Source organism: Salmo salar, chromosome 04 (genome assembly GCF_965601325.2).
Source record: "Salmo salar chromosome 04, fSalSal1, whole genome shotgun sequence".
NCBI classification, from domain to species: Eukaryota; Metazoa; Chordata; class Actinopteri; order Salmoniformes; family Salmonidae; genus Salmo; species Salmo salar.
In genome coordinates, this window is record NC_138294.1 from 89557885 (window position 1) to 89573854 (window position 15970).

A 15970-nucleotide genomic window follows, 5' to 3' on the forward strand; every position below is an offset into this window, starting at 1 on the left:
TGAATTACATTTGCCTTTGTTTTTATTTTTCTAATATATTCTGGCTACATGCAACTTAATGGGTCATTATCACACACACATATATATATATATATGTATGCCTTGTTAGGGAGATTAAGTATCATACATAAGGTGTTATGTAGTCAGAAAAGTGTTATTGCTGACAATACTGTGTTTACGTGATGACACATTTTCACCATTGTCTTTAAAGTGACAGAATAAGGGCCATAAATATTAAAGTGTATGTCATCAGAAACATTCAACTCCAATTCCTGTTAAATACATAATTAAATCAAATCAAATGTTATTTGTCACATACACATGGTTAGCAGATGTTAATGCGAGTGTAGCGAAATGCTTGTGCTTCTAGTTCCGACAGTGCAGTAATATCTAATAAGTAATCTAACCTAACAATTACCTTATACACACAAGTGGAAAGGAATGAATAAGAATATGTACATAAAAAAATATATGAATGAGTGATGGAATAGAACGGCATAGGCAAGATGCAGTGGATGGTATAGAGTATAGTATATACACATGAGATGAGTAATGTAGGGTATGAAAACATATAAAAGTGGCTAGTGATACATTACATAATGATATTACATGTCCTTGGACTTTGGTATGTGCACATCTAATGTACGTCTATGTTTATCATTCATACTGTATGAAATGTTTTTTCCCCCAAGATATGTTTAGAATTGAAAAAATGCTTATTGTCATGTTATGACTAGTATTTATTACCTCACCCACAAGCCATTTGTGGGGTTGCAGAGTTTTAAACTCTGAGTGATGGAGTAGGAAAGAGGACTTTTTGTCTGTAGACCTCACAACAGCAACCACCACCTCGCAATTCTTTCTTCGCCACAGAGCTGTGACCAGCAATAAGCTTAAACATGAACTGAAAACAATCACAATCAAATCAAATGTATTTATAAAGCCCTTCTTACATCAGCTGATATCTCAAAGTGCTGTACAGAAACACAGCCTAAAACCCCAAACAGTAAGCAATGCTGGTGTAGAAGCACGGTGGCTAGGAAAAACTCCCTAGAAAGGCCAGAACCTAGGAAGAAACCTAGAGAGGAACCAGGCTATGAGGGCCAGTCTTCTTCTGGCTGTGCCGGGTGGAGATTATAACAGAACAAATCCTTTAACAAATAAAATAAAAACCACACCTGGCCTAGTTGTCTAGTTCTAGGTGATGTTGCCTCATCCCTGCTTTCATCTTTCTTGTGATGTTGCCTCATCCCTGCTGGTTTCTTTTTATCCTTCTTCTTTGGCTCAGGTAACTTGTCAGGTGAGTCTTTTCTTTGTCTCTTGGCCCACTGCTCCTCTTCCTGGTCCAACAACTTCTTGCGGTAGGGGTGACCAGTGATTCTGGCAGTCCCTATACCTTCCTTGGAGGGTGGCATACATTTTCAAAATGAATTCAGTTGGACGGAGGAATTTCTTCTTTTCTCAAATGGAAAGCTTCAGGATCCAGAACCACTGTTCCACATAGCAGTTGGTGTCCTGTGATTTCACTGATTGCGATGTTGTGATGGTCACATTACAATATCTTGTAAGGTCACCCAGAAGTATCCCACTCCATAGAGGGAAAATGGCCATGTAAGTGTCCATTAGAACATTGATTATCCCAGGGCAGAAAAGGCGTATTTTCAGGCCCTGTCTGTCTCCTCCAGAAGACTCTGCGAATGTTTAAGAACTGATACGAAGTCATGTGTGAAGGGAGATTGTCCACATATTGCTCCGTTTTTTTTGCTGACATTGCACATTCTTCATAACTGTCATCTCTCATCACGTCCTCCACTTTCACCTTCTCTGACTTCATAATACTCTCATCTAAATGCTTTTGCGATTCATCCACAAGATTACTTTTATGTTGTGATTTGAAAAGCACACACACACGTGTCTAAAGACATCGAGTGTCTCGAAGAAAGAGGTGATGTTGAGAAACAAGGCAAAGCAAAAAGTTGCAATCTCTTTGAGCCCATTGTTAATTGTTTTCTTCCCAAATCCCTGGCCGACAGCCTTAAGGATGTGGGCAGAGCACAGATGGAGCACTGTGAAGTCTTCGCAATCTTCTTCTTCCTCCAAGGAAACTATGCTGTGGGCTCTGTTTAGATAAGAAGTGATGCTCTCTTTGTTAAATGAGAGAAATACACTTCCAATCATCCTCCACCTGTCTCACCTTGCAGCTTGTCATTTGTGAGACCTTGCGTACTGTCTCCATTAACCAAAAGGTTATTGTTGGGATGGAGTGCTGAACACTAATCATCTCGGATATGGGGATGGGGTAGTTTATCCTTGCCCATTCCGGGCAGAACCAAAGCATTGTACAGAACTCTTTTACTTTGATTGCTAATCTTAGACACAACAACCTCACTAGTGGCATCAAAATGAAGAGTCACTGGACTGCGCTTTCTCCGATTTTCAACTAGAATCTTTAAACCCTCTTCTGTGTACAAGTGAACACCAAACGGCTCAACTTGGAGGTGCTGCATGTATCCAGAATAAGTAGCTGAAGTTGTGGCACACTCCTTCAGAACCTTTAGTGCAAGCATGAGCTCTAGCATCATGTCATCGTGCAGCTTTGTGCTCTTTCTGATTTCAGCCCCAATCACTTTGAGAATATCTTTTGAAAGGCTTCTTGTAATGTTGCCTGCCAAAATCTCTTCTGTACGTGTGTTTAACTGTCTGTAGTGGTCGTTGCTGACACCTTTTTTGTAACCTGTTGGGGCTAGGGGGCAGTATTTTCACGGCCGGATGAAAAACGTACCCAATTTGAACAGGTTACTACTCTGGCCCAGAAACTAGAATATGCATATTATTAGTAGATTTGGATAGACACTCTGAAGTTTCTAAAACTGTTTGAATGGTGTCTGTAAGTATAACAGAAAAAATACAAGCAGGAAATGAAAATCTTGTGGCTGTACTATTTTCAAGTCATTGCCAATGGAACACACAGTGACAAAGCATTCATTTTGCACTTCCTAAGGCTTCCACTAGATGTCAACAGTCGTTAAAAAGTTGTTTGAGCCTTTTGTGGCAAACACAGACCGAAGGAGAACGCTGGGAAGCAGGTCACTGAGAAAACCACTTCAGTTCAAAGGGCGTGTTCACGTGAGAGGATACCTGTGTTCCAAAGCTTTTTTCAAGACATAGCATGGGTCCGGTTGAAATATTACTGAAGCTTCACGTTCTAAAAACCCCTAAAGTTTGATACTATACAACGTTTGACATGTTTGAACGAATGTAAATATCTTCTTTTTTTTTTTTACTTTTCGTCGTGAAATTTTGGGCGCGCTTCCTACATTTGGAGTAGCTAACTGAACGCGCGAACAACAAGGAGCTATTTGGACATAAATGATTAACTTTATTGACCAAAACAACATTTATTGTGGACCTGGGATTCCTGGAAGTGCCTTCTGATGAAGATTATTAAAGGTAAGTGAATTTTTATAAGGCTATTTATGTGTTTAGATGACTCCAAGATGACCGGTGTCTATAATTGCCTGCTGTTTTTTTCTGAGCACAGTACTCAGATTATTGCAAAGTGTGCTCTCCCAGTAAAGTTATTTTGAAATCTGTCAGCGTGATTGCATTCAGGAGATGTTAATCTATAATTCTTTGAATAACAGTTTAATATTTTATCAAGGTTTATGAATAGTATTTTTGTAGATTGTTGTGCTGATTCACCGGAAGTTTTGGGGGAAATACATTTTCTTAACGTCACGCGCCACTGTAAAATTCTGTTTTTATATATAAATATGAACTTGATAGAACAAAAAAATGCATGTATTGTCTAACATAATGTCCTAGGAGTGTCATCTGATGAAGATTGTCAAAGGTTAGCGCATAATTTTAGCTAGTTTTCTGCTTTTGGTGACGCCTGACCTTGCATTGAAAATGGCTGTGTCATTTTTGTCTATGTACTGTCCTAACAATCTAACTTTATGGTTTTGCCGGAAAGCCTCTTTGAAATCGGACAATGTGGTTAGATTAAGGAGATGTTTATCTTTCAAATGGTGTAAAATAGTTGATTGTTTGAGAAATTGAAATTAGATTTTTTGCTGTTTTGAATTTCGCCCATGTATCTTGTCAAGCAATCCCGTTACCGGGATCCGAACAGGAAGGGGTGTCCCCAAGAAGTTTTTATATAATCCATAGAATGGTTTTGGAATCTCTAACCCTGGAAATTAGACTGTTAAACTCATGGGTACACTAGCAATGGAAGCCAGTCCTGACTTGGGAACGGCCATCTATGGATTGTACACTGAACAAAAATATAAAGTCTTTGTCCCATGTTTTAAGAGCTGAAATAAAATATCCAATATCCAATATTCTTTCCCTGTAGCTCAGTTGGTAGAGCATGGTGTTTGCAATGCCAGGGTTGTGGGTTCGATTCCCACGGGGGGCCAGCACAGGAAAGAAAGAAGAAAAAAAAAAACGTATGAAATGTATTCGTTCACTACTGTAAGTCGCTCTGGATAAGAGCGTCTGCTAAATGACTAAAATGTAAAAAAAATGCAGTACATTTTCCATATGCACAAAAAGCTAATTTCTTTACATCCCTGTTCATAAGCATTTCTCCTTTGCCAAGAAAATCCATCCACCTGACAGGTGTGGCATATCAAGAAGCTGATTAAACAGTATGATCATTACACAGGTGCACCTTGTGCTGGGGACAATAAAAAGGCCAATCTAAAATGTGCAATTTTGTCACACAACACAAGCCACAGATGTTTCAAGTTGAGGGAGTGTGAAATTGGCATGCTGACCTCAGGAATGTCCACCAATGCTATTGCCAGAGAATTGAATGTCCATTTCTCTACCATAAGCTGCTTCGATTGTCATTTTAGAGAATTTGGCAGTACGTCTAACCGGCTTCACAACCGCAGACCACGTGTAACCATGCCCGTCTAGGACCACCACATCCATATTCTTCACCTGCGGGATCATCTGAGACCAGCCACCCAGACAGCTGATGAAACTGAGGCTGTGCACAACAGAAGAATTTCTGCACAAACTTTCAGAAACGTCTCAGGGAAGCTCATCAGCATGCTCGTCATCCTCACCAGGGTCTTAACCTGACTGCAGTTCGGCATTGTAACCGACTTCAGTGGGAAAATGCTCACATTCAATGGCCACTGGCACGCTAGAGAAGTATGCGCTTCACAGATTAATCCCAGATTCAACTGTACCTGGCAGATTGCAGACAGCGTGTATGGCGTTGTGTGGGCGAGTGGTTTGCTGATGTCGACGTTGTGAACGGAGCGCCCCATGGTGCTGGTGGGTTTATGGTATGGGCAGGCATAAGCTACGGACAACGAACACAATTGCTTTTAAACGATGGCAATTTGAATGCACAGAGATACCGTGGCGAAATCGTGAGGCCTATTATCGTGCCATTCATCCGACGCCATCACTTCATGTTTAAGCATGATAATGCACAGCCCTATGTCGCGAGGATCTGTAAACAATTCCTGGAAGCCGAAAATGTTCCAGTTCTTCCATAGCCTGCATACTCACCAAACATGTCAGACAATGAGCATGTTTGGGATGCTCTGGATCGACATGTTCCAGTTCCCGCCAAAATCCAGCAACTTCGTACAGACTTTGAAAAGGAGTGGAACAACGTTCCACAGGCCACAATCAACAGCTTGATCCACTTTGTGGGAAGAAGATGTGCCGTGCTGCATAAGGCAGCGCAAAACTGGCTCTCTGATCCACACCCATTTTTTTTTGGTTTTAAAGGTGCATATCTGTATTCCCAGTCATGTGAACTCCACAGATTAGAGCCTAATTTATTTGTTTCAGTTGACTGATTTCCTTACATGAACTGTAACTCAGTAAAGTCTGAAATTGTTTCATGTTGTGTTTATATTTTTGTTCAGTACATTTCTATGGTTGGTTGCGACTGTCAGTTTGCGTTTTGAAGCTTTCAAAATACAATCTTGGGAAGAAATGTATAGTTTGGAAAGCAAATGCCTACTGCTGAAAAGAGAAGACTAATCTGTATGTAGAAACAGTACTAAAAAAAAAAAAAAAAAAAAAATAAACTCCCATTTTCTAGCTAATAGCAGCACTGTTTTTCAAAGTCGCTCATCTTGAGATGGGCTATCGCCACAGCAAGCACAATGGCCATCACTGTGGGTAGCCTATGGCTTCATCTCCATCGTTATGTAAGTCAGTGTGCATTATTTTAAAAAACAAAGCCCCGGGGTCTATGATTTCTAAATCCGGCACTATTTTCACGGCTTGAACTAGAACCTACAATTATAAAAACACAATAATCAAATCATTATTTAATATTTCCTTTTGACAAAAACAAAAAAGTTCTAGAATTGTTTGATTTCAGATTAAAATAAAATAAACGAGTTTTCAACCCTTTTCTATTTTTTTTAATCTTGTCATGCAATAAAATATATGAATTGGCCAAAAAATACACAGACCTCTGTGTTCTCATACGTAGTTAAGGCCATGCTTCCATACGCGATAGCTACACAATTGCGCCCAGTCCACTCTGCCCAATAAAACTTTAACTCATTACCTTGACTCGTTCTCTGTTCAGTCTAATGTGACCCTGCTGTAAATCAAGCAGACAGATGATCAACATCAATTATCTGCTAGGGATGTTAGATCTAATATGGACCACGGCACAATGGTCTTCATCGGGTTAATGAAGGAGACAACAAAACATTATGGACATTCCTAACAATATTTTCCCTGCACTTTGGCTGTTGCATCGAGTGCTGTATCACTGAAGAATATAAAATCTATTTTGATTTGTTTAACACTTTTTTGGATACTACATGATTCCATAGTTTTGATGTCTTCACTATTATACAATGTAGACGATAGTAAAAATAAAGAAAAACCCTGGAATGAGTAGGTGTGTCCAAACTTTTTACTGGTACTGTACATTTTGGATTTGTGTGCCCATGAAAACTATATTCACACCGTAACATAAGGAAACTCTAAATGTTAAGTAAGCCTAGTTACAGTGCATTTCCAAAATTGCCATACAAAGAACTGTCCAAGCAAGATCCAGGATTCTTACCGGGTTCAAGTTCAATGTCTCATTTAACTGATAAATGCTTAATATATGATACAACAACAAACACTGCCATGAATGCAAGGTAAGAAATGTAGTGTTTTATGTCTCACGATTCTGGACAAATTTGTCAAGACACCAACCATGAAAAAGTGTTAAACATAGTTTATTAAATTAACTTGTGAATTTTATTGAATGTTCCTTATATCAATTACTACTTATCAACAGCTGTATCTGTGAGTTGTCCACCGCAGGAAATCCTCACTGGTACTCTAGCTTATAGAAATACCCTTAGGCGATGTCAGAGGTGTTACTGTGTTTCCCAGCATTATACCTATCATGGACATTCGATACACTGAGTAACATTAGTAGAAATCTCATGCATCCGTTTCACAAGTTTGAACATAGGAATGTGTGTGTTGTAGTACACAGTACAGTCGTGGCCAAAAGTTGAGAATGACACAAATATTAATTTTCACAAAGTCTGCTGCCTCAGTTTGTATGATGGCAATTTGCAAATACTCCATAATATTATGAAGAGTGATCCGATGAATTGCAAAGTCCCTCTTTGCCACGCAAATGAACTGAATCCTAAAAAAAACATTGCCACTGCATTTCAGCCCTGCCACAAAAGGAGGCTTCAGGGCGCCCAAGAAAGTCCAGCAAGCGCCAGGACCGTCTCCTAAAGTTGATTCAGCTGCGGGATCGGGGCACCACCAGTAAAGAGCTTGCTCATCAATGGCAGCAGGCAGGTGTGAGTGCATCTGCACGCACAGTGAGGCGAAGACTTTTGGAGGACGGCCTGGTGTCAAGAAGGGCAGCAAAGAAGCCACTTCTCTCCAGGAAAAACACCAGGGAAAGACTGATATTCTGCAAAAGGTACAGGGATTGGACTGCTGAGGACTGGGTTAAAGTCATTTTCTCTGATGAATCCCCTTTCCGATTGTTTGGGTCATCCGGAAAAAAGCTTGTCCGGAGAAGACAAGGTGAGCGCTACCATCAGTCCTGTGTCATGCCAACAGTAAAGCATCCTGAGACCATTCATCTGTGGGGTTGCTTCTCAGCCAAGGGAGTGGGCTCACTCACAATTTTGCCTAAGAACATAGCCATGAATAAAGAATGGTACCAACACATCCTCCGAGAGAAACTTCTCCCAACCATCCAGGAACAGTTTGGTGATCAACAATGCCTTTTCCAGCATGATGGAGCACCTTACCATAAGGCAAAAGTGATAACTAAGTGGCTCGGGGAACAAAACATCGATATTTTGGGTCCATGGCCAGGAAACTCCCCAGACCTTAATCCCATTGAGAACTGGTGGTCAATCCTCAAGAGGAGGGTGGACAAACAAAAACCCCAAAATTCTGACAAACTCCAAGCATTGATTATGCAAGAATGGGCTGCCATCAGTCAGGATGTGGCCCAGAAGTTCATTGACAGCATGCCAGGGCAGATTGCAGAGGTCTTGAAAAAGAAGGGTAAACACTGCATATATTGACTCTTTGCATCAACTTCATGTAATTGTCAATAAAAGCCTTTGACACTTATGAAATGCTTGTAATTATACTTCAGTATTCCATAGTAACATCTGACAAAAATATCTAAAGACAGTGAAGCAGCAAACTTTGTGAAAATGTATATTTGTGTCATTCTCAACTTTTGGCCACGACTATACACCTCCATTAGGCTGATATCAATCATTATTCTTGAATTTAATGATTTTCAATGTGAGTGTCATTATTTCTATATAGCCAACACTTTCTCCTTCTGAACTTCTAACATGGGTAGGATGGGTGTGGCTTAGTGACAATGACCACAAGAGCAGCCACTCAGAGATTTGATGCAGTTACACCTCTGACATAGCCTGAACAAAGACAATGATTTTCTATGCAGTTCTGATTTAATCTAAGCCCTAATTTTTGTTAAGTTACCTTGGGGTGGACAAATTAACATAAGGCTTTACACGAGGCTAAGAGTTTTAATACAAATCCAAATCAGCCCCACATCTCAGTTGGATCTACCCAGCAAACGCTCCTACAACATTGGGAAGCTTAATGTTCTAATGGAGACTGTCATAAACTTCGTCGTCTGAAGAGGAGAAATCGGACCAATATGCAGCGGGTATATGAATCATCTTCTTGTAGATTTGAAGAAAAATGAACACTGAACAAAAGAACGACGAAAAACAGTCCTGTAAGGTACTCTGACTATACATGGAAACAACCACCCACAAATCACAAGCTGAAAACCCCTACTTAAATATGGCCTCCAATTAGAGGCAACGAAGAACATCTGCCTCCAACTGAAGGCGAAAACCAAAAACCCGAACATAGAAATTGAAATTCTAGAAATACAAACAGAAATACATGACATAAAACTGTACCCAAAATCGCAACATACACAAAACAAACACACCCTGCCACACCCACACCAAACTACAATCACAAATAACCCCTTTACTGGTCAGGATGTGACAGAGACCCAATTTTGGTTTCCAGATAATGTTAGCAGGACAACATTCCATGACTGATTTGTTGGAACCCCCTGCAGTCTATGCTATTTTCCTTCAGGAATTCTCGCTCATTTGGGAGTACATCTTCTCCTTTTGCAATCTTATCCAGAATCAAAGACTCTTTCTTCATTTTCTTCAACTCTACGATCCGATCCTCGAAGCCTGGCTTCCGTTCGTCCTCCTCTGTGCGAATGAGTATGTCAGTGTACTCCATAGTGGAGAGAGAGCTTGGCTTCAGTGCATCATCATTAAGTCTCTTGAGACAGTCAGAAGACTTCTTGATCAAATTCATCAGCGCATCCTTGATCATATGAAACTCATCCTCAAGCTTATCCAGCATCTCCTTGGTTTCCATAGACTTGCCCCACGCCTTCATGAAGTTGTCCTTCATTCCTTGAATAGTCTTTTTCTCAGTCTTTGTTTCATATGTCAACAAGACTTTTTCCCTGTCGTGGTCAGTGGAAGAGCATTTTCCTGGACATATGGTACAGTTGCCATCATCATCCATCACGGCACAACTTTTGATTTCATCCTCGTTTGGGAGGAAGCAGCAGGTGTGACATGTGAAATTGCATATCTTGCAGTTTGTCGCAAAGTCTTGGGATAATTTGCTTCTCTTCACCTGCAGCACATTTATCTCAGTCTCAAAATCTTGGTTCTGTATCATGTTCTCTTCCTCGTTCTCCAGACACTGTTTGAAGTGTTTGATCTCACTTAGCTTTGACAGACCTGCTGTGATCTGAGGGGTCAGGCGTGTCATGGTCTTCTCCAGAAGCTCACGTTCTTCCAGAACTTTCTTTGTCAGGGTCAGATCTTTACTCTCAATGCTTTCCAGTGCTTGGAAAAATTTCTTCATCTCCTTGAAAGTTGACCTCCATTGCTCTGGACACTGGGCCTTATGATCATCATCAGTATCATCATCTTCAGAGCTGCTCTCCGTCTCTTTTGAGAACAGAAATGAACTGTTGAATTTGAAATGGGTTGGTAGCCCCTTCTTGTCTTTCTTACAGGGCAGATTTGCAGCTTTTATGGCTTCTAGCACCGGTATTTGCTTCCCATCAACAAATGTCACAAGCATCAGGATGTTTTCAGCAACATCCTTTCCAAAGATGGACAGAATGGAATCAAAGATGTATCTCTGGGGAGGACTGAGACGAACAAGTGATGCCTGCACTACAAAGCAGACTGCATCAATGTGATCAATCCCTAAAGGATGACACAAGAAATCCTTCAACATCTGGGTGAGCAATTTATCTTGAGCCATTCCTCTGGTGTCTCCGAACCCTGGTGTGTCAATGATAGTCAGAGAATAAGGAATCTGAAAGCCTGGCTGGTTGTAGAGCTCGTATGATGTCACAACCACAGTCTGGCTCTCAGCCTGTGACCTGTTGGTCATCTCATGGATGAGCTTAAAGCGGTAACGTTCTTCCCACTTTACCCCGAGAATGTAGTTTATCATGACATTGACCAGAGTTGTTTTTCCTGCACCTGTGGCCCCCAGAAGCAATATCACCTTGTTATTACCTTGCTCAACTTTCTTCCCAAATCTGTACTGGTCAAAACTGTCACTTACACCCAACTTCGGTTCCAGATTCAGCCAGTGGATTGAGGGGTTGCCCTTTTCCACCTTCTGGGATTTTGTGAGGAACTCCTCACTTTTTGCTCTGGTTGATTTGCTTGTCTTCGGTTGGGGATCAGAGACCCTAAGGGTAGTCAGCACAGTCTCAGAACTGGGTAGACTATTCCCTGCTTCGCCACAGTTAGCAAAGACTCTGATGCTGTATGCAGTGTCAGCCTCAAGTCCTTCCAGTGTACTCTCTCTAGTGGTGGTTTCGATGGTGTGCCACATCTGATTGTCTATACCCTTTACATTCTTTCTGTATTCAACCACATAACCAATGACTTCAACATCATCTCCCGCTATGGTAGGAATGTCCCAGTTCATTCTGATACTTCCCGATTCTATCCTCTTCTCTGTGGGTGGTACAGGAGGGCTACATGGGCGGGTTCTGAAATATTCTGTCCAGTCACTGGAGAGGCTCACACCAGGTCTGCACACTGCCTTGCAGCTAAAGCGATACTTTTTGTAAGGGTCCAAATGACTGATGGTGACCTGGTTAGTTGTAGCATCCGATTTCACCTCAGTCCACTCAGAGTCAGCCTGCTCAGCCTGGTACAAAACCTGGTACGACTCCACAGAGGTAACACCAAGGTTGGGAGGGTTGACTTGCAAGTGGACACAGTCATGCTCCAGACTCTTGATGGTGGGAACACCTGGCTTTGATGGCAGCTCAAACTGTGGACTCAAAAGTGTACCTCTTTCATAGACATGGATGGAGGAAGCAGTGAGGTGTTTGTTTGGAATTGATGCAATGCAGAATGCAAGATATTCTCTGCCTTTGTTTGAATCTTTGAAGTCTAGGAACATATTTATGGTTTGCCTAGTTAGGGTCGTTACCTCCCCCGAGCGAAACCACTTTTCTGCTGTAGTCTTCCCAGCTGCGTTGGGGTTGTAAGGTATCAGTGAAAAATCACTTTTTGATTCTTCCAGCAAGTAGTTCTCCAAGTCTAACACATACTCTTCTTTCTCCTTCAAATAGGAAAATGCAAAACACACTACATAATCATTAGCTTTATCAAGCACTATTCCATCCAATTCACTGCTGGAATACACAACTTGTACCTCTTTCATTATGTCAAGGTAAGAGCGGACAACATTCATCTCTCTCTCTTTGTCGTCCAGGTACGTGATCATGAGGTCATTCTGGAATGGAGAACGTTCTTTGCTGTTGAGCATTTTTATCAGCTCTTCCTCCTCCATTCCTCCTCCTCTTATGTTGGGAAGAACCTTACAGAGACCTTTCTGGAACACCAGCTTGTACTCTGAGCACAAGTCCCTGAACTTGTTGAGCTTGGCTTTGAGTTCAGGGAACTTGATAGCCATGTCATCCTTCATCATGTCCTGGCATTGTATATCAGTATTGTCCAGTCCGTCCATGATTCGTTGTGCGCGACGCACCAGGCTAACACTGATCTGCCTGACTAGCTGGGTAGCTGCAGAGTCCAGCTTCTTGAGAGGATAGAGCCAGGCAGTCATGGGCACAGCATGTTCTCCGTTCTCCCCTAGCAGACATGGCAGGCCAACATACACCTTGATGGCATCTTCAAATGTGACAGGGTTGTTTTCTAGTGCCAAATCACCATGGAAAGTGCAGTTGAATTTATTGGTCTCTCTCTGCTCTTCCTCACTCATCTTCAAATTTGCCTGCCCTTCTATTGACATTTGAGGGATCTTTTTTATTGTTGCCTGCAGGTTTCCCTGGATGTCCTGGTGGTTCTCTCCTGAGGAAACCTCTTGGTCAAAAACGAAAAAGGCCTGCGCTCCAAACAGCAGGGCAGTCACCACATGGGTTGCAGAGCCCTCTTGTAAGACATTAGAGTATTTCAAATTTCCTGCCCCCAGGTGGTCCATGGTCAACTGCTCGAAGCATGTGGTGGTACGGTACTGCAGAGAAACCCTAGACTGATGCTTTGAGGTCTTTTTGTCATGTAGGAATTCAGCAGAACCCTTCACACTGACTAAGCCACCAAGGAAACTGGCCTCAAGAGATGCAGACATTCAAAGCTTCTGACTTGGCTTCACTTGAGTCTGAAGCAATGATTTTGAAGTCAGTGTTCGGTTGTGGACGGACATTGATGCGTTTCTGCAGCATCTCAGAATCCCAGAGAGTGATACCTGCAGTTTAAAGAGAATGACCAAAGAACGTTTATTGTGAAAATTATACTCCAACGTGTACATGTGTAAATATTTCTATATGTAAACATAGTTTAATTCAAATAACTAATTGAAGGTAAATATTTAATTCAAAGTAAACATTCTAGGTGTCAACCCATAGTTAGAAAACCTACACCTCCTACACTCAGAAGTAAAGAATGCTCTGTAGCACCATTTGAACCAGTCTGGAAATGGGTTCTATCTGAAGCTTCTTTCAGGTCAAATAGAATCTGGGTACCAAATAAAGGTTGCTATTTGGAACCAGAAAGGTTCGAGATAGAGTTCTATCTAGAATGTTCCCCTACAGGGACAAATAGTGCCACATTACACTCTCAGAAGGAAAAAAAAGGGTAATCTTTGTCATTGACAGCATTACTACAATATGAACACTTCAAAAACAACCTGCATGACATCACTCTTTTGTCCCAAGTGTGTCCTCTAGCTTTTCTTACTCTGTGGTAACCATAGAGATGCACCAGAAAGCTAATCTCTCTCTGCAATGGCCGATTCTGTGACAGCATCATAGAGGACTTTATTGCCCAAAAGCCTGTTTTAGCATGGGCAGCTCCATTCAGGACTTTCACCATTTGAAGTAGTCAACTGGGAGATACTTCCTTTGGGTTAAGGAAGGATTACATAATTCAATCTGGGTCCTCTGGAGGGATCAGACAGAATATAATCGCTGCCAACTGGTGAGGTTAGCATAGCGCTAACTTATGCCATGTTATCCTGTTAGGGCTAGGGGGCAGTATTGACACGGCTGGATAAAAAACATACCTGATTTAATCTGGTTACCACTCCTACCCAGTAACTAGAATATGCATATACTTATTACATATGGATAGAAAACACCCTAAAGTTTCTAAAACTGTTTGAATGGTGTCTGTGAGTATAACAGAACTCAAATGGCAGGTCAAAACCTGAGAGATTCCTTTACAGGAAGTGGCCTGTCTGACCATTTCTTGAACTTCTTTTCCATCTCTATCTTTTACTAAGGATCTCTGCTCTAACGTGACACTTCCCACGTCTTCCATAGGCGCTCAGAGCCCGGGAAAAAACAGAATGTCGTCATCCCAGCCCCAGGCTGAAACACATTATCGCCTTTCTCAAGTGGCCGATCAAGGGACTCTGGGCTTATGCGCATGACCCGACCGCCCCCGCCTTTGTGATTTTTTCCTCTGTTTGCCGAAAAGGAGATTCCCTGTCGGAATATTATCGCTTTTCTACGAGAAAAATGTCGTAAAAATTGATTTTAAACAGCGGTTGACATGCTTCGAAGTACGGTAATGGAATATTTAGAATTTTTTTGTCACGAATTGCGCCATGCGCGCGACCCTTCTTTACCATTTCGGATAGTGTCTGGAACGCACGAACAAAACGCCGCTATTCAGATATAACGATGGATTATTTTGGACCAAACCAACATTTGTTATTGAAGTAGCAGTCCTGGGAGTGCATTCTGACGAAGACAAAAGGTAATCAAACTTTTATAATAGTAAATATGATTATGGTGAGTGCTAAACTTGCCGGGTGTCTAAATAGCTAGCCCGTGATGCCTGGGCTATGTACTTAGAATATTGCAAAATGTGCTTTCACCAAAAAGCTATTTTAAAATCGGACATATCGAGTGCATAGAGGAGGTCTGTATCTATAATTCTTAAAATAATTGTTATGCTTTTTGTGAACGTTTATCGTGAGTAATTTAGTAAAATGTTAGCGAATTCCCCGGAAGTTTGCGGGGGGTATGCTAGTTCTGAACGTCACATGCTAATGTAAAAAGCTGGTTTTTGATATAAATATGAACTTGATTGAACAAAACATGCATGTATTGTATAACATAATGTCCTAGGGTTGTCATCTGATGAAGATCATCAAAGGTGAGTGCTGCATTTAGCTGTCTTCTGGGTTTTGGTGACATTATATGCTGGCTTGAAAAATGGGTGTCTGATTATTTCTGGCTTGGTACTCTGCTGACATAATCTAATGTTTTGCTTTCGTTGTAAAGCCTTTTTGAAATCGGACAGTGTGGTTAGATTAACGAGAGTCTTGTCTTTAAATAGCTGTAAAATAGTCATATGTTTGAGAAATTGAAGTAATAGGATTTTTAAGGTTTTGAAAATCGCGCCACAGGCTTAAAGTGGCTGTTACGTAGGTGGGACGAATTCGTCAATTTAGCATTCTGTCACGCGCAAGTAAATCAACAATTTTAATTAGCTGAGACTCATTTTGAGCTGGAGAAACTGTTAAAATTTAAATGGTTGCTTATGTTCACAATTATGTCCCCAATGTCTTCAACTTCTATGAGTGTATTAGCAGTTTGTAAATAAACTGAAAAGGTGCATATCACCACCTACTGTGTGAAGTGTGTACAGTATAGTCTGAACAGGTATAAAGCCAAGATTGGTGATTTACTGACATCTGCAGTTATGGAATGTCTGTTCAGGAGTGCAATTCATTGGCTGACCCCTCCTGCTGATTCTTCCTAAATCCGTAGAAACTACTTTAAAATGGTGAAAGCCCTCAATGGTGTTCTCTGTGCTACAACAGTGTGCCCTCTATCCAACTCAGTGGTGGAAACACTGTCAATGAATTCAAGATGATGCACACTGATTACCTCCAAACC

General features: G+C 41.3%; 1 protein-coding gene across 1 annotated transcript; it reads right to left on the reverse strand.

Annotated features, from left to right (window-relative positions):
- Positions 1 to 9476: 9476 nt before the first annotated feature.
- LOC145878677 (uncharacterized) lies at positions 9477 to 13296 on the reverse strand. Its single transcript, XM_082974792.1, has one exon. It carries the CDS (start codon positions 13189 to 13191, stop codon positions 9565 to 9567), a length of 3627 nt encoding a protein of 1208 aa, XP_082830918.1. The 5' UTR covers positions 13192 to 13296; the 3' UTR covers positions 9477 to 9564.
- Between the last annotated feature and the right edge of the window lie 2674 nt (positions 13297 to 15970).

What these genes read in the sequence shown, in the direction of transcription:
- LOC145878677 (XM_082974792.1), bottom strand. Translation starts at nt 13,191, where the DNA reads ATGTCTGCATCTCTTGAGGCCAGTTTCCTTGGTGGCTTAGTCAGTGTG.